The sequence below is a fragment of the Myiozetetes cayanensis genome, unplaced genomic scaffold (assembly GCF_022539395.1).
Source record: "Myiozetetes cayanensis isolate MyiCay16 unplaced genomic scaffold, myiCay2020 scf10, whole genome shotgun sequence".
NCBI classification, from domain to species: domain Eukaryota; kingdom Metazoa; phylum Chordata; class Aves; order Passeriformes; family Tyrannidae; genus Myiozetetes; species Myiozetetes cayanensis.
In genome coordinates this window covers 8289220-8313743 of record NW_026086605.1, presented here as the reverse complement: position 1 = coordinate 8313743, position 24524 = coordinate 8289220, and the positions used below count along the sequence as shown (strand labels likewise).

Below are 24524 nucleotides of genomic sequence, written 5' to 3'. Positions count from 1 at the left end.
ACTGAATTAAATTTATCAATCTCAATCCCCTTGCTTTATAAATAAGACCAATCTCAAGTATTAGAAATATTGATTTAAATTAGAAAAACACTTAAATTAGGACAGGGATTCTTCAAATTACAATACATTTTAAAGCATCAATAACTTCAACAAAGAAAACACTTCCACATCTCAGATAATCTTTTAAGTCATTACTCAAAGGCACAGCTATACCTCTGATGTTGATCCTGTAGGTGATCTACAGTTTTGACTCTGTCCAGTAAATTCTGAATTTCCGTTTTCTGTCTATTTATTATTTCTTTATACTTGGATAACTCGTCTTCTGTTCTTAAACGCTCATCCTCTAGACACTTTACCTAAACAGAAAAAAAAAATAATCAGAAACTATTTAGTGTCACAAACTTCAGAGGTAAATTATACTGATCATATGTCTAGACTGTTGTACAAAGATCACGTGTTAATTTTTTGGTGGTTCCAAGTAACCTAGAGCAATATCCCAAAATATTTCCGATCAAATACAGTCAAAAAAATAAACAAAACAAACCAAAAAATGAAATTCAACAAGTGTGATGAACATCAGTGTTGTCCAAAGACTCAAACTTACCAGCCTAATGGACCAGGACCCACAGACATCATCTTTCCCCAGTTACCAAGCCAACCCCTTACTTCCTTCCTTTTTCTGCAGTCCCACTGAGCTAAATTCCCTGCTCTGGATAAAGTGACTGACACGCTAATCTACAGACTGCCTGCAAGTTACAGACAGCATATACTCCTTACCAGAGGCCATATGAGACTTCTAATCTCATGCCAGCCAGTCTCTAATCCCACTGTTTATTTTGAAAGAAATAGAAGTACAATTAAGGGACTGAATGTAGTGTTGATCCAAAACCCAACACTGTGCTTCAGGCCCACTGCAACCCAGCACAGCACACGCTACCTTTGTTCTCAGTGTCCGAAGCTCATCCATGCCTTCCTTAAACGTTCTCTTCAGGTCTTCCAGTTCTTTTATTTTGGCATGATGCACCTTTATAAAGGGTGAAAAGTTCATTTAGAAAACTAAATGTACAATAGCATCTCGAAAAAATCAAGGCCAATACAGGCCACTCCAACACAGGTAACCCAAAGGGTTGGTTTGTATCTTCAAAAAGCAAAGTAAAACCTCAAAGTTTCTTTATTCTCTGAACTGAGAAGACAGAGATGACACACTCTGGTTTTGGTACATAAATGGTTAAAACCAGATGTCTATGCCACAACAACCCTTGGGGAAAGTTCTAGGCAAACTGACACTTGGTCAATTCTGAAGATGGCATAAGCACATTTGAGCTGTGGGCAGGTACTACATCATTAGAGAATTTCACTTTTAGATCAGCAAATCTCTACACAGAACAGAGGCTGTTCCTTGTCTCTCCTTGCAATACAACTTGCCAAAACACTGGTCAGAGAAAGGCCTGCTTATCGTCTGAATTTGTGCTTTAAAGTACAGCAACATTCACGTTTATAAATGCAAGAGAATATATTTCATGTTCATTATATTGCATTTTTCTCCTAAATTTGATTTTTAAAAGTTAATCCAAGGTGGTATCTGAAAACATCCTCCAAAAAGCAGTGCTGCAGGCAGACACGTGGGATGTAGTATTAGGCCAAAAAAACCCAACAACTCCAAATCAAAGAGTTTGGCAAAAATGTAAGCAGCTTGAAATAAGATTCTCAAAATTAAAATCTCATGGAATTCTTAACTACTAAGTTGCCAGTTGCATGGACTCCACACACCACATATTTACCTCCAGGTGATCAGACTTCTCCTGAATTTGTTTCTCGAGTTCTCCTTTAGTTCCTCGGAGTTTTGCATCCAATTCATTTGATTTAATTTCTTCTGATTCCTAAAGGGATTGACAAATATACATAGATTTTTAGAGCTCTATTTTCCCCTTTCTAATACTGTGAGTGTACAGACAGCTTTTCATATCACTTAGTCTTTCCTGCAGATACATATCTAATAATCCTGAACATGCCAAGAGAGACCCCCATGCCACTTACCAATCAAGACAAACATTTTCCCTTTCACTCAACAACTTGCCAGTAAAGAAACCAGTCACTATTCATCTCAGTTTGTGGCTTGCACAGGATAATTCTTCCCTGCTACAGTTTAAGGTAGAAACGGAGGAAAAAGAACACTCTGACACTAAACTTTTATTTGACCTCCTGAGAAAGTGTACCTACTTGATAGGATTTTATCATTTCTTGACAGTTTATCCTTATCTGATCTGCTTCTTCTTTTGCTTCTGTTAATTTTGTCATTGCATCTTTGAGGCGTTCTTTCGTTTCCTACAAAAAGAGTAATAAAGAATGGGTTAAACCTAGTTAAACCTGTTTATCTAACTTAATCTGGAAAGAAAATTTCTCATAATAAAACTTTCTTATTTCAGTCTGGAAAGAATTAACAAAACAAATGAGTCTAACATTACTGTTCCTCTTGCTTCCATTCAACTACTGCTTTATGCAATTTCACTTGGCCCAACACTGAAAGCACAAGATAATCTCTTGCTTGTGTGCCAAGATGATAGATTTTCAGATGATAGATTTAACTCTCTTAGAAACTAATCAAAAATGACAGTTAATTCAAACAAAAAAGCCCCCAACAAGAAATTAAAAGTCGATCACCAGATTAAACAGAATCCCCTATACATCCTCCCTGCACATCCTTTCAACATTTCCATTACAGCATCAGTATCTCCCAAAGCACTATTCTGACTCTTGCTGCAGGTATTCAAATTAAACAAAACACCAGTTTAGAAATAGATTTTAATACCATATAAAAAGTAAACAGTATGACAACTACAATACTCTGACTATAATTTCATGTCATGGTATCAGCACCACTTCACTAACCTTGTGTGAATCCATTTCTGTTTTCAATTTGTTCTGAGCCCATTTTACTTTGATAACATGAGAATTGATTTCTTCTTTCAATTTTTCTATTTCTCTGTTGAGTCGAGTGGCTTCACCATCCTAAGAAAATGTCATAGGTTTTATTTTATTTTAAATCATCCAGTGTTCCTACAACAAGACTCCTGCTTTTTATTTCAAGTTGGGGTTTTTTCCTTAGTGACTGGATTTTGCAAAATCACGCACATGTTTGAGAATGCCCAATAACGCTTTGTTCCACAATCCAGGGGAAAAAACCCAAAAAGGGGGTTTGGTTTGAATACCAAGGTAAGGTTGCATTAGTGTTAATGTATGTTAACATCACATATCTGTTAAAAGACGAAGTTCTGGTCTCCAATATCTCCTGTGAAAGAGCACTGACAGCAAAACCTCAGCAAGTCAAATCAGTAACCTGAGCCAAGAAAGGATGTCAACAGAAACACACTGCTGGTGCAGCCTTCTAGATCAGTACCCACAAACTACTGCATTAAGCCATACTTCTTAACTGCATTCCTGAAGTAATAGTCTCATCTTGCAAAGAGAGTTTCGAGCAGCACAATGAGGGCAGTACAATTCCTGTAGGGCTCTGGTGTAACCCTCAGGAATGACAAACACAGACAGTGTGTTAAGTTTAGTAAACCTGAAATCATGCTCCCAACTTCCTAGTCATGTAAGAGAGAACACAGAGCTGATTTTTTTCATTTCAGAAGCATAGTTTTTAGTACTTTTATTAGGATGTATCCTTTAGTGCATATTACAACTGCTCAGAAGAGGCTCAAATATAAGTTTGATGCGTAGTCATTTATCAATTTTTGGATCTTTCAGATGAAATAGAATTGCAAAACACAGCTGTGAAGCACAATACAAAAAGACTTGGATAATTTAATAGTTCTCTCTCACTGCTTTCTGAAAACAAAAAAAGCAAATTTTTGGAATTGGGTCTGAAAAATCCTATTGCTTTATTACTACTTTTTAGTATTACAAAAGAGGAAGTCCAGAGTTTAAACACATAAAAATGGTAAAAAATAGACTGCAATAATTTAATACCATTGCAGCCTTTAAAAAAAATCCAAACAACTCAGAAACTACCTCAAAATCTAGACATCTGCAACAAACAGTCTTTTCAATTTTGTAAAAAAATTAAAAATAAAAAAATCCCTAACGTTTCACAAACTAATATCCAGGGAAATATTAAAAGGAACTTCAAAAAGATGACAACGAGAACTCAGTAACTTCTTCCCCTTCACTTGGAGGAAAGGTGCTTTCAGAGCTATACAGCAAAACCAAATGGAAACAGGTTTCTTTCACCAACTGCAAGAGCAAACAAGTGATAAGGTTGTTCTGACAGTGCTTTTAATCATTCACTCCCAGCCATACAGCAAAACTTTGAGTACCTTAGTTTCATAGAGCTGGTGCAATCTTCCTTTCTCCTGAGAAAGCTGCTTGATTTTATTAGTATGCTTTTCTATTTCTTTGTTTGCATCTCTCACTTTTCTCTCAAGGATCTCCTTTTCTTTCCGGAGGTCAAGTGACTCCTTCTCCCCTCGGACGTATTTCATCACCATTGTTTCCTTCTCGTGGCGCGCCTCCTCACATTTCTTGTTTGCCTTGAAAAATACCAAACCAGAATGAATCAATCTTGCATTTCATAATTAACTCTTGTAAGACACTACTGGGTATTTTCAGTATTGCAGTAGAGAAGTATAACAAGGTAGGACTCAAAAACTCCACTTTTGCAAAGATTAACATTAAATGCCTCAAACACTGGAATTAGTCGTACTTTTAATAAGGTGAATATGTGTCTAAGGAGCTGCAGAATCACAGCTAAACATCTCAAGTGAGTTATCAATACATCAGTAATTTGGTATATAATTTGTTGTTTCAGAAGGAAAGAAGTGTATTTGGGAAGTTTTAGTAACAAAATAATTCTGCAAGTACTCAGTACCAGTCCTGTGTCTTCCCTCATCCACATGCCAGCTGCACAATCATTATCCAGTGGACTATATTCCAGATGGATTACTTTCAGTGACTTATTTTTACCCACCTCAGCACTAACAAATTCTGCTTCAAATTAGAGGAGAAAAAAAAAAATCACATACCAAGCTTCAGAATACATTCAACCGAGAAAATACTGGCATAATACAATATTAAGAAGAGGAAAAAAATCCCAGATCTCAGTAAAACATAAAGACAAAATAACAGCTTTGTGCTGGAGTTGAGAAAAATATTAAATTTTCTGATAGCCTGTCTGATAAAAGCTACTTCCAAGCTTTTAGCTCCTTTTGAATCAAATTCAGCTTACAGGTAAGAAAAATGAGATTTCCTTGAGGGCTAAATTCCGTACATATAAAAATACAATTTTTTTACAAGAGCTTTCAGGTTCTCTAGAGTGCTAACTGCTATTTGGAAACTCACCGGTACCAGTTATCAAAAAAACTCATGTTTAATTCCAATTTTTGGAAATTTTGTGCTACATGGTGATCCAACATGTTTACTACAAGAGCCAAGTTCTTTCATTCAGTGTTCAATAATTTAGGGTTTTCCATATTACCTGTTCCATTCGAAAGGCCATCTCCTTGTGTAACTGCTGAATAGTATTTTTGGCTGCTGCATCTTGAGTTACAAGTTTGTCTTTACTAGCTTTCACTTCTTTATTAAGCTCTTCTATTCTTGCTTCCAGCTGAAAGACAACATTATGATATAATTACAGGGAAAATAACACTTTGATCATGTTTTACACAGGCAGGAACATTTCACACAAAATTAGATGCTTCAACAGATATTTACCTGTATTTTACACTTGCCAAGATGCAACTCCCCATATCAACATCTACTTTTGCATGACAGTACAAGCATGAAAGATGTCACTTCTCATCTTCAGTGAGACTGAAGATGCATCAAATCAAGTAAAACACAAGGCACAGTAATTTACTACATAAAACATCAGACTGACAGCAAGTGCTGAGATGCCAGAGCAGAGCTGGCTGCAACCTGAGGTTGCTTCACCTTCCACCCTTTTTTTGTTCCTATCCTTGTGCCATATCCTTCACCCTGCCATCAAAGCAGCCATGCATCCATACTCAACTGGACTGGGAATTAATTCATTGGAAAACAACTCAGCAAATGAAGAGGACCTTAGTCATTGTGCTGGCACTCTTCTTAGCCACCCAGTGAACCCAACCAGAGTCCTGATGTGGATGAAGAATAATTACCCACTTTAACTGGAACACTTCCCAGAATGTGCTCGCTGCCAAGTCATGCAAGTCCAGTAGGAGCAGGATGGTGGCTACATAAAGCTGTGATACCACCCAAACCCTGTTCAAATCGTGCCTAAAGACTATCCCCTTGTCCCAGGGGAAAGCCAACTCACCAAGATTATAGGTTTTTGTTTCCTTGGGGGAAGAAGGGACTAGATCTCAGTGGTCAGTGTCTTACATTTTTGTGCAATTCCAAGCTGTTACATAAAAGGCAAGAACCACCTAAAATGCTTCTGTTACTACACCATGACTTGATCACACTCTGTTCAGCTTTGCAAATTCATCACTGGCCATACAAGAAGTTTTACACATAAAAGCACGCACAGTTTGCTTGGAGCTGTGAGTGCAGCCAAGCTTTCATTTACTTGAAAGTTATCAGAAAGCACTAATTCAGAAATTCAAACAATAAAACACTCACAGTTACAAATGAGAAAACTCAAGAGCAACGCATCTTACAATTCCAGGCACGATCCAACCACCATATAAAACTATTACGCTCCAAGAGAATATTTTCTCAAACTACTTGCAAGCATATAATATCACAAACTCCCTCACAAATACTTTTTTCAGAATGGGATAAAGCAATTGCTGCATGATACACCCTCATGAAATCATGCAGTGCTATCATGGAAATACAAACAAAAGAAAATGAGTGAGCTGCTCATACTGATTTATTCAGGCACAAGCAATTCTAATTTGCAGCCTAGAAATAAGACCTTTCAAATCCATTTTCAATCACATCATGGATTTTCAAAGACTCTTTGAAATTAAGCAGACTATAGACAGACTAAGCTTCCATACACATTAATATATTCCTCTGGAACTACAAGTCTGACACCCTGTTTTGTGAACAGATTTCTGTGTGATGCAGGCATTAACAGAGAAACCTGACAACCAGGATAGCCACCACTACTTCGACAAACAGAAGTCAATATTTTAAATACTATCTCTTGCCAGATTTCCAAGATACAATCTGTAATCAGCTGGCCAACCAACTGCAGGGACATCAGCAGACAGGTTTGTAACAGACAAGCCGTGACACCTGATGTGATACATTTTATTCCCAAACTAAAACCAGCCCACACCAATGGACACGCCATGTTCCTCTCTGGCCTTTTGTGGTTCTAACAAGCCCCTGGGGAAATGCTTGTATAGAAAGTCGGTTTATCTAAAGACATTAATGGCTTTCAAACAATTTCTTGAAATAGAAGAGCAGAATTATCCTCTTAAATAGAATAACATGCACAGACATCCATCCCCTCCTTCATTGTGCTACCAGGGATCATGTCTTGTTTAACAGTGGCAGTAGTGACACTACATACAGGTGAGATACTAACCAGCACTTCTGTTTTGTTATCTGTACCTGCTTAATAATGCTGAGGTGCTGCTTTTCTGTTTCTGTTCGTTTTTTCAATTCATCTTTTAAGTTGTCCTTTTCTGAGCAAATTTCCAAAATCAGTTCCTGATGCTTTTTATTTTCTTTAATCAATCTGTAAAGGAGGAAAAAAAAAAGAAGAAATTAAAAACAAGGTACATCAGGTTTTTGGTTGTTTCCAATTCTGATACACATGATTTTTGCTCTTTGATCTGCAAATTTTATTAGGAAGACAGAAATCCTAATAAAATTCATGAAAGCCTTACAAAAAAAAAACCTCAGAAAAATGCTGTGCCTGTGAAACTTAATTCCAAACCAGCAAACAGCATCTTCCTTGTGAGGAAATTGCTTGTTTCCAGCATTTTAGGGTTGTTGTGATACAGATGACATAAGGCATTTGGTAACTCTCTGAAACTCCAGAGTTAGTAATTACTCCATGTTAGTAATTTTAAGGTTTTAAGTAAGACAGTAACTTCCACTCAGACAGTTCCACCAGTCAAATGTCTGAAAACACAGAGATTTTATTCACTTAATGGGTGAATAGTACTCAAGAGTATCCCTGGAAGTTCACAGCCTGGTAAGAAATGGAATCCTGGGGGTTTTTATAAGTCCTAAGTAGGTATATAACAAGTGTCCATGGTCATGTTCCTTATAAAATTCAATTTTTAGCAACAGTTCTAGTTCAGCTGAGATGTTTGAAGCCACCACATATCTAGTTTGACCTTCTAGCATAGAACTCTGAACTTACATTATCAGTTCACATTGTCAGAACTGCTGAATAAAAAGTCTCAAATGTGCAGACCTGTTAGATGGCGGGTATTTTAGGCCACCAACTGCATGCATTTACCTGGAAAAGATATTTAAATATACCTTTACAGATATATTTTCATCTTTAGCTCTACTCTGCTGAAAAAAAAATTTCTCTAAACAAACTAATCTCCTAAATTATAAGGAAGTAGAAACCAGTGAAAGAGAGCTTAGCAGCTGTGATCTGGTTTTGATCTATTAATGAATATTCCAGGATTACAAATTCTTAATTTATGCCATAGTTGTTCATGTATATATTTAGATCTGATCACAGAGACAACTTGGCTATTTTCAGAACAATGTTACAAGAAATTCTGCTGATCATAAAGTGCTAAAATAAACACAACCCAGAATACTCTATGGACCAACCATGACATGTTCCACAGAAGTTTTACACTCTTGAGGTGTCCCCAAGAGTCAAATGGGTGCAGCTGGAAAGACAAAACACTTATTTATATAAAAGGCCTTCTGTATGTATACATAACATATACATATATACATAAACATTTGTCTTTAAGAAAGTAATTGGTCCACGGCTGGAAACGCTGACCTGAGTTTACCTTAAACAAGTAAAACTCGTTACCTCATGAACTCCTGCAGTTACAACTATCTACACACCCACCACTTCAGATTCCCTCTGTAACTACTCAGTGTCTAACTGTGCATTCTCATGCCTTCCTGTCATCAAGTGACTTTCTTCACATGCATGATTCCTCAGGTTAACTGGTGAAGTGCAAGAGAACATTTTCCCTATTGGGACTCTCCCTCTATCTGATTTCCCTTCTTCTGATGCCATCTCATATCATGGTATTGGAGAGCTTTATATGAAAAGCAGGACACTCATTTCCAGCTCTGCAAAAAGGAATAAATATGAAATTAGAGGTTGCAAAAAACCCCAACATTTTTAGGGATGAAACACCAAGTAAGGGATCATGAAATCAAGTTTTTGATGAACAGGAATATTCTTCATGTTGTACACATTGCCTGGTAGAACTATTAAGCCCAGTTCATTACAGTGAAGCTTATAAGCCACAGTTCAGAAGTTGTCCTATAAAATGTGGGAAGACATTGGTTCATCTATATATGACGCTTCCAACTCAAAGAATAGCTCTCAGCTGATTAACAACTTTGCTGGATTATGACAAGAGACTGAATATTACTTGGAAAGGAAACAAGCAATTTCAAACATAAATAAAATGCACATTGTGGGAGTTAGTACTTACAAAGATTCATTTCTCCAGAGACACATATGGACGGAACGAATCCTGGACTATTTGTATTTCACCATTACTTTTACAGTATTTAAGCAATTCTAGACATTGGCAGGCTATTCAATGACACAGTTGGCTATTCAGTTCCTGCCAAATTCTGCAAGAATTCAGATATCTAAGCACATGCCTTTATTTACAAGTACATACCACAAGTAAAAATAATTCCTCACTTAGAGAATATAAATAGAAAAAGCCCATTAACTGTCCTTTTAACAACTCAAGAGACAATTTGCTTCATTATTAAAATGTTACATGGGTTGCATGCAACATGCAGCCAAAATTGTTCGGTACAAACCTTCAACTGTGAGGAGCGTACTCAAATACTCACTTTTTTATAGTTTGTTCTTGCTGCAGGTATTTGTCTTGCACGCATTTTTCAAACACGGCCAAGGCATGTTCACCCTTCTGCACACCATTTGGGAGTTTTCGCTCCTTCGAAAAATCCGTGGATAAGAGTTCAGACTCTATTTCCTTTAGCAAATCCTCCTGTGAGGAAGTCTGATGTATCGTGGAAATGAGCTTCTTTGTGCAGTCTGTGTCGAAAGGGCTTTCTGAATAGATTTTATCACTCGATTTTTTCACAAAGTCAGACTCCTCCCTTAGATCCTGTAATATTTCCATTAATGACTGCTCTGTCTGTTTAGTTTTTGGATTGTGTTGTTCAAGTTCTTCAGTAGGTAAATGTTCTGGTTTAGTGGAGCCTTCTACCTTTCTTTCACAGCAGGTATTGGCACAGCAGTCTGTCCCTCCACTCTGCTGCTCTTCTTCTGTTGGGGCCCCATTGCTGCTTATGCCAACAGCTGTTGAATCCTGATCCGAGGGCAAACTTGATTCCCTTTCCAAGGCATCAGCATCACCTCCACTACACCTGATGCTGGAGCAGTCCTCCATTCCAGATGTTTTATCACACTTTTCATTATCTGGGGTCTTGAGAGAGGCATCATCCAACAGATTGTCTGATTCCAGCATGCTCTGCATTTCTGGTAAATGTTCCTCCATAATCTTCCTTCAGAAATCTAGATTAAGAATTCACATTACACAACATATTATATTCAAAACCAAAAGAGACTGAGGGGGAATAAAGGCTACTAGTAAGTAAAATTCAAAGCATTATATTAAGTGTTATGCAGAGTTTGTTGCTCTTTCAGCACAACTTTAAGTAAATGCTCCAATATTAAGTTTTTCTAAAACAAGGTGAGAAATCAGGGATAACAAACAACAATTAGTGAGATAGTAAATGCCAAGACAATAAAACCAACAGATTTTTAGAATTAATAATTCTACCATTTAAATCCACAAAAATTCCAAATAATCACCTCTGAAAAGCACTTCAGACATAAAATAACAAAAAAAGTAACCATCTAGAGTCTTACAGCTTTTGCTTTCCTACACATGATTTGAAAGCAACAATATGTCTTGATTTATTCATTTTTACAACACAGGGTGACCCCCCCCATCCAGATAGAATATATAACTTCCTTACTGTCATATCCTCACCAGCAGTCATACAGCCAATGTATATGTACCCAGGAACCCCAGGGAAGGGACTGGGGGAGGATGGGGGTGAGATTCTCTTTTCCCATCTGCTTTCAGGAAACCAAAATCCCCTGTGGAAGAGCACAGATGGTCTGTGGCAGATCTGCTCTCTCAAAGAGTAGCTTGCAGAGCAAATATTAGAAGACTTGAAAAGCTCTGTAGAAAATGTTCTACTGGTAGGACACCATCTTGAGATGCCCATAGCCAGAACACTTATGGAAGTGCCTGGGTATAACACTGTATCTTCTTTTTCGGGATTCCCAGGTGGTGCCTGCTAAGACTACTGGCAATTTTAGCAAGCACATGAAGCCCTTATTTCCATAAGGAGAAATTCATTACAGCAATCCTAACTTTTAGATGCAACCCTATAAATTAAGCTATTTAAAAACAAGGCAAATTCTTCATTTATAAATTCAACTCTGCTATTCCGACAGTTGTCTCAAAGAAAGCAGTAACCCCGCCACCTTGCAACATCAAACTTGTTTTCACCCTTGCTTTCTCATTTGTTCAGCTCTCTCTCAGGCAGCCACATAGTCCAAGTCACTCAGCTCCATGCCCTGCCCTTTGCCTCAGCCTGAAAGGAAACCCCTTTGTACTGCTTGGCTCCACTCCCCCAAGTCCTGCCTTATTAGCCAGCATTCCACACTAAGGCTGACGTTGCTAAAGCAGAAGGATAAGTGAGTCCCATTAGGTCTGTCACTAATTGCTACTACTACCACCTCGCACCACTAGGTATAAAAACCAGCTAAGGAAACAAAGCAGCAGCTTCAGCCCAGCTGTTCCTACCAGGAAATATCATCACACAAAACATCTACCACCAGTATCTGAAACCAACAGTTGAGCCACAACTGCCACTTAATCCACAAGAGCGTACGGAAAACTGAGCATATGGCTGAGAATATGAACGGGAACATGTCATGACTTGACAAAAGTCACAAATAATCAAACAAGAACTATACATTTATTAAGTAACACGCAAACCACTTTTCCTTTTTGGTTTCAAAGCAAAAAACCTCAATGCCACAATCCCTAACTCTGTACAAATCCACAGGAACAAATGGTAAGGGACAGGTACAAATGAGAATACAGAAGGGGAATGAGAGAGTCCGTACACAATGTGACACTTTCACAAGGATTCGCCACTTTACAAACAAATCCCTGATAATTAATAAAATCCTTTACTCCCCTTTGCTTCAAATGATTTATGTTTAGGTCAACACCAGAGCCAAGAAATCCATCTACTTGGTTTGTGCAGTCCAAACAAATGCTCTTTTGGAACCTATCTAATCTCTGGTACCTTCTGCTAGTAATGAAAGCTCACAGTGTACTGCTGATATTCTGAAACAAAAAAAACCCAACTGACAATCTCAATGTGTAAACAAAAAGAGTGAATACTTCTTTTTGCAGTTATGCTCAGTTTGATAGTAGCAGAACACGCTTGGGTCATACTTAATTAAAAACCATTAAAAAACAGTGCCTTGAGACTGGTGCATTTAATACCATCAATAACAGTAAGATAGTTTGCAAATGATACAGTGAAGATGGAAGAAAAATTCACCTTCTAGTAACTGTTCTCTCTTGTCATAGGTGGTTTATAATCCATTCAGCTGTAAAAGACACTATTATATTAGCATAAAGCTGAGGTACTATTTTTTTTCTACAGCAGTTACTCCAGTCTAAGTTCACCACTTCCACAGGAAAAGAAGGGGTAGAATCAGATAACGTGAACTTCCATGTTGGTTGTTACACCTAAAATTTCCAGTCCAGACAGCAAACAGGGTGGTGTTTATCTTCATATGAAAGTAACAAGTGAAAAATACAGCCCTATTAAGACAGCACATTAGGAAGGTGACTAAGTTTTCTTACTGTGTTACTTTCTTCTATAAATAACACGGTGAATTAGAAAGATTAATCTACATGGAAACAGAAATACAATTATTTGCACAACTCAATTAGTCACAGAGTAAAAAAAAAAAAAAAGGCCACCTACTCCATATTCACAATCGTTTACAGTTAATATCAATCATAAATAAAGTGTAGGTTTCATATCAAATGTAAGAAGAATTTGAGTAGTGATTATACAAACTGGTTAAAGCGTGAAAAGTAAATTATGATTCAGTATTCCCTACAGTCCTACTTTAATTTTCAATGGTATCTAGAACATAATTTACCACATTAAGTTCCCAGTCTTTCTGATTCCAACACACTGGATGTTGGACTTATCTGCCCAAATCCATCTGAATCTGTTTATGACATACATAGATTTTTTTTTCCTACTGTCACTGAATAGTATTAGTTTTTGCATTCTAATTGCCCACTTTTGAACAGAAACTGACCATAGGATCACAATTTATTTTCACATCAGAAATGTCCACAAGATCACACTGATATTCAAATGTCTCTTGAATATCCAAACTTTGTCGTGCCTCCCTCAGGCAACTGAGTACAGCAGATACCTCCTTTGTCATGCCAGAGACAGAAAACTGCAGTAACCCTACTAAAGGAAAGGCTCATGGCTTTGTAGGCAAAAGGGTTTGTGTGAAAGAAGCTTAAAAGGATCAACACTGCCAGCCTAGCAGTAGCTTGCTGAAATGAAACATGCAAATATCTGACTGTTTTACATCAAACACACATATATAGCAGGTTGCAGATATTATTTGCACACCAGCTACACATTTCTTAGCAGCTCCATGCTTTTCCAGGTTTAATGTCAATCTTCTATCACCCTACTCAGCTTTACAAATAATTTTTCCAAAATTAGGGAAGTACTAAGTTATGTATATTGCACTTTAAAGAAACAATAGTTTAGTGCATGTTATGAGGTTTTCAGAAGGCATCAAAAACAATCAAAGAATTTGACTCAAGCAAGTGAACTAGTTTATGTAATGATATGTTCAAACACCAAACAAGCACACAGTGTGTTGATTGACAGCAAAGTGCCAGGCGAGCACTGGCCGACCTTCTTGCACTGTTTTGCTGAGCTTCCACCTTCAACCACCTGCCCTGCTCCTTCCTCAGGGCTGATGTTCATCCTAACAACACAGCACAGGTGTGTTGTTCCTCATCCCCTCCGTGTGATGTTTGTCTCACCCTCTCAGTGGATGTCCCTTCTGCTGCCTATGCCACAGAGAATGTAATTCCTACCAAGTCAGACTAAAAACCTGAGCAAGAACTTCTCCAACTGGCATTTTGAGATCAGCCCAGCCCAAGCTTGCCTGCCCACATACCGTGAATAACTTCCATCCATCTAGAGCAGCATGTGAAAAGCTTTCTGTCACTGGGCTGTAAGGCTTTGCTGCTGCTGTGACAGGACTCTTTGCACTCACATAACTGGTCTGACCAGTCCTCCTCCTCCTCTCTGATTTACAGCTCACAATTAGTTTGACACTCTTAACACACCTTCCCCGTGTCCCTGCCCCTATTGCACAGCTGAGCACACAGCCGGCTCTGTTTCCCCGCAGTGCAGCAACACAAACCAAAGCAAGTGGAAACGCAGCAATTCAGAACGTGGTGATGTGAGCAGCAGAGAATGAGGAACAGGAGCACAGCTCAGCCAGGCTCACTTTGCAGATGAATAGGCCCTCAGGCTGCATTTTCACAAGCAAACAAAACATCTCTCTGCATATATACATCAGAATACAGACTGTACCCTTCAAGAGCAAAACTTTGCCTTTTTCTTAGAGAAACACTGTTTTCTCTCATCACAGATGTGTTCTTCAATACGCCCGTACATACTTTTCCTCATTACTCACAAAAATAAGTTTAAATCTGCATCAGCATATAGGATCTCCAAGTCCTAAAATAAAATTTAAAATGGATAAGTCGTTAAACAGCAGCCACAGGACACACAACATTAAAGGCTGGTGCTGGCAAGGGTTACAACCATTTATCATGCTTAGTAAATTGAGACGTGCTTATCTGCTAAATTGCTGATAGCACAAGTGACTGCAATCAAAAGCAGGGAGCAGAGAGCCTGCCAATACAATGAGTGGACAACACAACAGCTTTTTGAGACAGAAATGTCTCACAGGTATGTAAGGGAATGCAAATACTCAGGAAATAGCAATGTTTTCATTCATTTTCTTTGTTACACAATATAAGCATCCTCTATTAATAGCTAACCAAATGATAAAAATAGGAACAAATGTGACAAGCATTTATTTAATCTCTTCAAGAAAGTATCTTACACAACACAAGTATTGACTAGCTTGGTATACATCAAAAATCTTGATACATGGTTCTATAAGACCAAAAAAAAAAATAAAAGGAAGACAATATTTCCTGCAGCCACCTTCAGCAGCAGTGCAGAGAAGCTTGTGCTTTAACAATGAACTCTCACTTCAGAGTCCATTCACTGGCACAGAAAAAGCAGTCTCTGCAACAGTCAATCCTTCCCTTTCCTCTGCTAAAAGTACATACACTCCTAATTTTTCAGGAAAGCTGTTGACACCCTCATCCTTGTCTGCTCATCCACTGTACCGGTTGAAAATCCTCCCCCCCTCAGACCCCCATTCCAGTACTGCTAATTCCCAGCCACTGAAAGGTAATTCATGATGAAAGCAATTCCCTGTATGCCTTCTACTGTCTGCACTGATCTAATTAGGAGCACAACCTGTCCCAACTATAGCCTGCTATCCTGTGAGTACAGGCACGTGTACCTTTTAATTCAATATTATGTCATTTCGAACTGCCTGTCTTTTCAATCTTCCTATTCAATGCAAACAAGATTCTTTTAAACCCCTAATTACAAACGACTTTCCTAAGCAGATGCACTATCAACTCTAACCTTTAATTTCATAAAATAGATAGTCTGACCTAAAGTATCAACACTTAAGTTGTAAATAGGCAAGGAGGAAATTACTTTGCTTCAGCAAATTTTAAAATACATGTGAGAGGACATCTAAAGGAACATAAATTATAACTATAGTAAGCATTTGCTGAGAACTCACTAACAACAAGGGGAAAAAATAAAGTGTGCACCTTGTCACCTAGTAACTATCACAATGGGGCTCTTTTACAACAAAGAGATTAAAGAATGACAGAAGTGTGTGCCTGGGGTGGTTCTGTAAGCAAACAGATTGACTGTCATGGTCTTGAGGAATAGAAAGTACTGCTTTAAAAGAAAAAAAATAAATGTATGCTACAAAGCTTAAAAATACTGCAGTGAGAGGGGCACAAAAGAGAAGGAGGGACTAATGCTTCATGGGTGTATGCATATACAAAACCTTGTTCAACCCAGGGTTGAAAAGAAACTTAAGAGCATTGAGATAAGTGACTCTGAGGCACAAAACCTTCTGAAAGGGGAATAGGAAGTTAATACAGTAAATGCAGTTCACTGTACATGAGACACATTCAACCATGCATTACTTAATATAATGGACAGCAGCACTCAATTATGTCAGCTCCATTCAATAAGAAACAGGTTTGCATCATCTTTGAGTAGAGGTCTTTCACTCATAGCTGTGTTCCTAAGAGAGGCCTTGTAGCAGAGTCCCTGATGAAGAGGGAATCATCTGCTCTCCAAATAAGTACACATACAATCCACAAAATCATGACAAAACAGTTCTCACCTCAGCTAAGAACATATGTGCTCTTCAACTCTGGATACGTAAAAACCATAGGCTACGAAACAAGCTCATTTTTAATAAAAGTACAAGGTAAATTTACAAAGCTTTCCCCTTTCCATTTCAGTTCTGTCACAGCAGAGTACTCAAACTTCCTTTAAATAATAAAGTCTCAAAATTACTCAGAGCTGCAATACAGATAAGATGCACTTCAGAGAGCAGGTGGGGGACAAGGAAAGGAGAGATGAAGTGCTCCACGGCCTCAAGGGCAGGTGACTCCAAGGGTCAGCAGGGTCCTAAGTACCATGATGTGGCCAGGCAGGCAGCTCAGTGACAGAAAAATCTGGTGACACTGACACAAGAAGCCCACGTTCACAGAAGTCCCTGCCACTCTTACATGGATGGCAACTCAGCACTCAGAGAGTTGCTCTGTCCCTGCAGGGCGTGCTGTGAACTTGCTAAGGCAACACTGCACACCTCCAGACGAAGTCCACATGTTTACAGGAAAAACCTACCTAGATAATAAGGCCCTTGAAATTGTTTCAGAGCAGTTCTCTCTCTGTCGTAATTTGCCATCCTTACTTCCTCGTTCTTTCTCAAGAACCAGATCGATAACTCACAAAATTGCTGCTGTTACTCTTTATTTTGCTCTACGAGATGGCACATTCTCAAGACAAGTTCCACTGCAAATTCGTCATAAAAGTCTAAGCAAACACCCTTAAGTAGTAGTCTTTTCAAATGCTCTGCAATACTCACTAACCTTCCACACTGGTTCTGGTTTCTGAACTATGCAGTTCAGCTTTAGCATGCATTGTCAATAACCAGAAGAGATAATGCTTGTCCTTTGGAGAGCTTTTTATGAAGATACTTATAAAAGGGGTTTATTCTTAAACATCCTCAACATGCTCAGTGAAAGCAAATCATTACTTCTTTTCCCTAGTACCAGACCAAAACACTTGAGCAGCACTACATAAACCCCAAAATAATGACCTGTCTATTCCACGTGCTGTGTTACTGTTCTCTGTGCCACATTGCTAATTATGTTACAAACACCTCTACTCTTCTGCATTCTTCTCTCCAATTCAACCAAAAAAATGCTTGTTTGATATATGGGTTTGCAAAGATTTGTTTTTCCAGCAGATCCCAATGTTGCAGGAACAAGAGAGGAAAAAACAGCTTCAATTTTGATACTGGAGGTGCCAGAAGCAGACATTTTATGAAGTACTACAGTTCTGGCAAAACTGAATTTAGGAAAGTGGGCATACAGCTTGCCTTCAAGCAAGAGAGTTGTGGGTTTTATCTCTGCATAGCCCAGTGTTAGATGAACAGAAAATTCTACACTCCAGTTAAACCAGTTATAAATGTAATGCTTTCCCAATAACTGCCCTGTTTTTCACCTCCAGTTCTTCAGACAGCAAAGTAGAGCACCGAAGCACCTGAAGCTGGAGCTGGTCTAAAGAGACACCAGAAACCGTTTATTTCATTACTCTGGCTTTCCAACAGCTCTCCAATCATCAAGAGGCCTGTTCATTGAGATGTTATACCTGAAAACAGAAATACTACTACTACTAAAGCCAATACACAAATACCAAGAGGCTACTAAAAAAGTCCAAACTAACAGCTAAATCTAGAACTGGGAGGTCTGGATGGCAGATTTTGGTGTGTTCTTTAATGAAATGCATTATCCTCACAGAACTATAAGGAACAAAGAAAACACTGTCTTCTTTTCTGTATCACCCAAGAGCAGACTAAAATGCAGTTGTGAATTTCCAAGAGGACATTACATGCATTTTACATCTATTTTGAAGATTCCCACTTACAAGATTTTTACACGCAGTTCATTGCACTCAAGCAGAATCCCAACTCAGAAGCAACTCTGTGTAACAGCTACTACTGCTCACGAAGCACAGACGAATATGTAACTTTAACAAAACCACATTTATCATTTATGCTGCAATAATGTGTTATCTCTTTCCCCAATCACTGCAGTATAGATTAAAGGCTCTGCTAAGGGCAATTTTTTTATACTGCCTTCCATTTCCACTCATGCATCTGTGAAGTGAAGCAACATATGACTGAAATTTCAGTGGTCATAAGAGTGTTTTTGTTGGAGCTCAGATGCTCATCAGAAGACCCCCAACAAAAGCAAAAACTGCACATCAGCAGCATTTGAACAGTTTGGTTACAAACCCACTTCCCTCTTGAAAGTTCCTGGGCAACAAAAAGACAGAGTACAAATGATTTAGCCAGTTTTCAATTGCAAATTTGAGTTAACATGAGATGCAATGTACCCCAGTGTAACACAGGAGATGGACTTCATTTCAAAGAGTTAATCAGTATTTATTGGCTGAAGAACACTGAAGAGAATAATGATTTTTGGAGATTTCTTGAAAAGGCACACACATATGAAGTTATCAGCAACCAAAGTAAGATTTTAAGATGTTACATGTAAAAAAGCCTCACAAATGCCATAGCATTTATTATAATGACTGTAATTTGTCTGAACGGTTTGTTCCACAATGGACTGTTCCTCTCCTTTAGATATCACTCTGCAGTATATTCTATTAGAAAGAATCTCCGCTGAATCACTACAAAATCATAAAGTACTATTATCTTTAAACACATTATCCTAAGACAGAGACATTAAAGTAACCATTAACCACCAGATCACTGTTAAAATCAGCTGCCACTTCAATCTATGTTTAATTCCAACCTATTACACTCAGATAAGAAATGAAGCTGTAGGACAGCTTACCTGCCACCATATATATAATGACAACCCAGTAAGTCTGCTAAAGAATAATTCTGGGGTACAAAAACATTTCTATCCTCTTATAGTGGAGTTGTTCCACTGTAAAACCCAAGATGCCTCTCTTCAAAAGCTTTTCACATCTTTACTAGACAATAATCGTTGTTCAAACTTTTCCAAGCCAGTGCCAATCTGTCATTGCACCAGAACTCTTGCTAAGAATTTTCCATGACAGTAAGACTAAAAATAAAATTGAAGAGATTTTTTTCACTTTGTTTATCTTACTGTAATCCTGATAATACTTTCAAACTAAACTAATCCGAACAGACTGAACACACCTTTCTACTTCACTTGTTGGGTGAGGTTTTTGGTTTCTTTTCCTCAAGCTACTTTTTCCTTTAACTACTGTCTACTGCTCAACACATTGCAAAACAAACTACACTGGCAAAGCAAACTTCAGTGTTGTTCCCAATTAAAACCCAACTTATCTGTATTTTGCTTGGTATCTTTCACAAGAACTCTGTCAAAAATTACTTTCCCAGACTAAGCATTATGTCACCAAGCAATACTGCAGAAGAGGAAAAACTGAAATCCTATAGATAATTTAATTTGCAACCAAAGTTTATAACAAAAAAACAAAAAAAAGATAATTTAACTAAATAAGTTCTATTCTACATGACAAGATAAAAAAGGCAGCTCTACTGCACAGCAGCTCTTTAGAGGGACAAACCAAAGGTTTCAACTAAATCAAAAGAGACTGGGATAGAAAGGTCCAGGAAACCAGATATTTTACATAATCTTGTGTGAGATGAATTTCAAAAAACTCCTTCTGGCTTCAGGTTCTAACATTTGGTTACAACTCCACACGTAACATTAATCAGATCAGCAAGCCACCCGAGCTTAGAAGTGATGAAACACAATAAAAGGAGATGAACTGGACCGAAAAGCATCACAGTACTTAAGGAAAAGACAGAATTCTTAAGCTTAAGAAGAGATGCAGTTGATCACCACTGCTTCTATTTCATACAAAACAAAGGGTGACCATGAGCTCTCATACACTCACGGTCTTCCTGTATTCCTGTATTCACAGAGAGCATACATAGGAAAAAAAAGAAACACACCTGAGTCCCACCTACAGTAGCTCTCACAATAATAATTCACTTTTATCCAAGATCAAGTAGACAATACTGTTCTAATTCAGACTGAAGATTACTGGGGTAGTGCTGAGAAGGAAGATGAAATGTAAACTGGTTCCATCCACCCAGAAACACTCGAGGCCGGCGATACAGACAGCACAGCTGTGACTCGCAGTACTCGTGGAAAAGCTGGCTGTGCACTGGGACATCAAGTCCTCCAGCCCAGGCATAACTTGACACAGCTCCTGACTCAGCTCACACAAAGACTTGCTTTGATGCACATGCTTGAAGGGAAGGGAGTGGAGCAGTGCATGTACACAGTGGGTACTCTCAGGATTTCCTTGCTTTTATCAGTTTAATACTTAATCTCAGTTATTTTTCTCAGTTTTTTAATCTGACTTCATTAAGCACTGACTACATAGCCTCATGCCAGCACCAAGGTGCAAAGCTCAGCATTTCTATTGATTCTTTGAGCATGGGACAAGTACTTCAGAAGACAAGGTTTACTCAAACTTTATCCTTGCTTACGTCACAAGTTCAATGGTTGAACAATAGCATATGATTCCTTCGGGGCACCGCCAGGTTTTCCACCAACCTCGTGCATGGGTTAATGATGTGGTCATATTAACTCCACGTCTGGAGTCAAGTAACAGCCAAAATAAAGTCCATCTGTTAAGGTTTAACAAGTGAGGCTGGATTTGTTGCCATCACAAGTCACGGGGTACATTTTGAGAATGTTATTTTTTGTCAAACTAGTCCTAAAGTTGGAAGCTCATCTATATCAGGGGAAAACAACATTCTAGCAACAGCATCCTTTTACTGCAAACTTCATAAGACTCGGATACTTAAGGCTTTACGTACAGACTTGCAACCTTCTGTTACTAGAGTGTTTTCAGCACAGAACCACTCTTAAGAAAATGAGTCTATACTTCAGCAACCAATGCAACTCCAGCAAAAGCACTACTCTAACCTTCCAGATTTTAGCATCACACTTGCAGCTTTTCTTACAACAGGGCCAGTAGCAGCCTTGGCAGTCATTACTCCTGCACTGTTTGCATTTGCATTCTGACACTGATAACATCACCTGTGCAAAGAAGAATGTCATAAGTGAGGAGAAGAAATCAAATTTATGACTGAGCACACATTCTCTGACAGGCCTTCTACCCCTATAACAGAGCCATAACTCTTGTTCACACTATAGAAGTTGGAGCCCTGGCAGACCTTCTCACAAACCTGTAGTGTTATGGCATTGGTACGATACAGATCTTAGCATATTTGGCACTGGAGATGACAACATGTTTTCTTTAAATGGCTCTTTTCACGTGCTGTTTCCAGAACATGCAAGAAGGTTGTAAAATTCCAACCATGGCATTACCGTCTGCATGATCACTGTGTACTGGAAAACACCACTGAGGGGCACGGTAAGGCTCTACTCTTTTCAAACCTGATTTTCCTAGAGAGTTTCTCCAGTATCCCTGGAAACAAAGAAGTAAAAAACTTCAGTCCTTTAAGGATGTGAACAAGTCAACTGTAAGTCTACAGAAGACCGCCTTCTGTTAATTAACATGAGATATTATTATACACAATATTATCACAGTAAAAAAAACAACCAGCATTCCATGCACTTCTTGAAATCAGGGTCGTGATTTTCTCCCCTATTATGACACCAATTTGTTTCTGATGATATTTTTTTTCACCCTCAATCTGATCCAGCAGGGTCTTAGTCTATGACTCTACGATAAGAATTATCCATAAGGCTTTCCAATATCGTTTTCGGCAATAGGAAAATCAGTTCAGAAAAACCCAGCCCAGAACTAAGTACAGGATATTGCCTCCTGGAACCCACACATTAACAAAACTTGCAGACTACTGATTTAACATGCTTTAATAACACTACAAAAATCCAAAACAACACTTGCCTTTCTATTTTTCATAGCTCTTTAAAAAGCTAGCTTCAGGAAATCCAATATTAGCCTTGGGTAGTGAGTGTTAAGCAACCCAGCTGCTAACTATGACCTAAAAAAACAGTCTCTGTATTTGGTTCTTCAGTCCTTTTCTCAACACTTTGAAACACTGAACCTCACAACATGAACAAACATCTGTCAACAACCTCAAAGTCAGTCTTATAAAATGACAGAATAATACTGTTTTAAAGCCAAGACAAAAACGTATGATCGAAGATTTTCAGGAAAAGGAGGACTCAAAGGCAATACAGAACTAGGCTTGGGGTTTTTTTCATAAAACGTCATTTCAAATGTCATCTTATGGCCTCTTGAAACATCTTCACTTTCAGTTTCTCATATCTCTAGAGCTTAACCATCTCCTCCCTAAAGTCAATGGCAATATAAGCATTCATAGCAGCTAGTGATTACATTTCCTTGTGGATAGAGAAAAGCAGCTGTGGCTCATGCTGTTACAACAATTTCCTTATACAACAAAACATACCGAGACACTGGCCACATGTGAGGTTTTACTGTATTCTGCTTGCAACGCTTTGACTTCTGAAAAGCAGTTTTATAAGAAGGTAAAGCAAACCAACACCAAAGCTAGAATGGCATACTTCTAATCTTACACACAGGTTTCAATTCTGCAAGAAATCCTCTCCTGGTCTGCACAGTCTTGCTGGCAGTATACACATATCAGACTCACCTGTGCAGACTATTTTCCAGGATAAGAGCCAAAATCCGCAAGCCTACATCATAATCACCTCGCTGAAGTCCTTCTTTCAAACCCAGAAGGGCAAGCAGCTTTTGCAAATACCATCCGCAAAAGCCAGGACACGCACTGTACCGCAGCCGGCTCTAAAAACATAACCTTCATACTGGCGTAACACTTACTGGGGTTTGTTATCGAATTATTTAACCATGCAGCGAAATCAACACGCAGCCAAACGAAACAGGACAACGTAATTAACACCGCGGAGGAGAAGGCTGTCAAGAAACAAAGAGATTGCGAGCCAGCACCGGAGCCAGCGCTGCCCGCCCGGAGCTCCTGGTTGAGAAGGGGCTGCCAAGGCAGGACTGCACCCCCAGCACAGCCCAGCCCAGCCCTCCTGTCACCGCACTCTCACCTTCCTGTGCCTCACCCACGGACCTGTGACCAGCCCAGTGCCCCCACCCGCACGGGGAGATGCCCCGCCGCGGCCACACGAAGGAAGTCTGTCTGTCTGCCTGCCTGTCTGTCTGTCTGCCTGCCTCCCTCTCTCCTCCCCTCGCCCCCGCGGCCACGTCCCCCCTGGGTTTACAGTCGGCTGACAGCGAGGCTGATCACTGGCCCCGCCGCCCCCTCCCCGACCCCGCCGGGCAGCGCCGTCCGGTCCCGTCCCGTCCCCCGAGCCCCGGGCGCCCTCGGCCGCGGGTGCCCCGCGCCGCCCCCTCGGGGTGCCGGGCAGCGCCCGCGGGGCTGGGGGTGCCCCCACCGCGTACCACACACAGACATACACACAGACACAGACATACACATAAACACACCCCGCCCGCCTTCCCCCCGCGGCCCCTCACCCGCTCGCTGCGCGGCCGGCAGGGTGAACAGGAGCCCCGCCATGGCGATGGTGCCGCCACTGCCGTGCCCCGCCGGCCGCCCCGGCCCGGCGCGCTGACACATCAACAAAGATGGCGGCAGCGGCGGCGCGGGGCCCGGCCCGGCAGCGGGGGCGGGACCGGGGAAGCCGGCGGGGCCCCGGGGCGGGACCGGCCGGGCCGCACCGCGGGGTTCGGGGTTAGCGGCGCCTCGAAAGGCTGCGGGCGCTGAGGGATCCAGGGGCACCGAGCGAGGCGTTCGCTGACGGTGCTAACAGCTCCAAGCGGCAGGTCCTGTAGGATAGAGGAGATGGTCTTAAGCTGCTCCGGGGGAGGTTCAGGTTGGACATGAAGAAGAATTTTTTTTCACAGAAAGGGGGATGAGA

General features: G+C 39.7%; 1 protein-coding gene across 2 annotated transcripts in view; it reads right to left on the bottom strand.

Moving 5' to 3' along the window:
• Positions 1 to 24247, bottom strand: part of CCDC186 (coiled-coil domain containing 186) — a 35754-nt gene extending 11507 nt beyond the window's left edge. Inside the window, exons 1-10 of one of the 2 annotated variants that reach the window (XM_050338880.1) lie at positions 24121 to 24247; positions 9964 to 10651; positions 7546 to 7672; positions 5477 to 5605; positions 4320 to 4532; positions 2890 to 3009; positions 2221 to 2325; positions 1782 to 1880; positions 938 to 1024; positions 214 to 356 (exon numbers count right to left, since the gene is read on the bottom strand). In XM_050338880.1, coding sequence (XP_050194837.1) covers positions 214 to 356; positions 938 to 1024; positions 1782 to 1880; positions 2221 to 2325; positions 2890 to 3009; positions 4320 to 4532; positions 5477 to 5605; positions 7546 to 7672; positions 9964 to 10634 — 1694 coding nt within the window. In that variant the 5' untranslated portion in view covers positions 10635 to 10651; positions 24121 to 24247. Of the gene's footprint in view, positions 1 to 213; positions 357 to 937; positions 1025 to 1781; positions 1881 to 2220; positions 2326 to 2889; positions 3010 to 4319; positions 4533 to 5476; positions 5606 to 7545; positions 7673 to 9963; positions 10652 to 21995; positions 22175 to 24120 lie in introns of those variants that run through there. The other variant, XM_050338871.1, reaches the window with a different exon arrangement.
• Between the last annotated feature and the right edge of the window lie 277 nt (positions 24248 to 24524).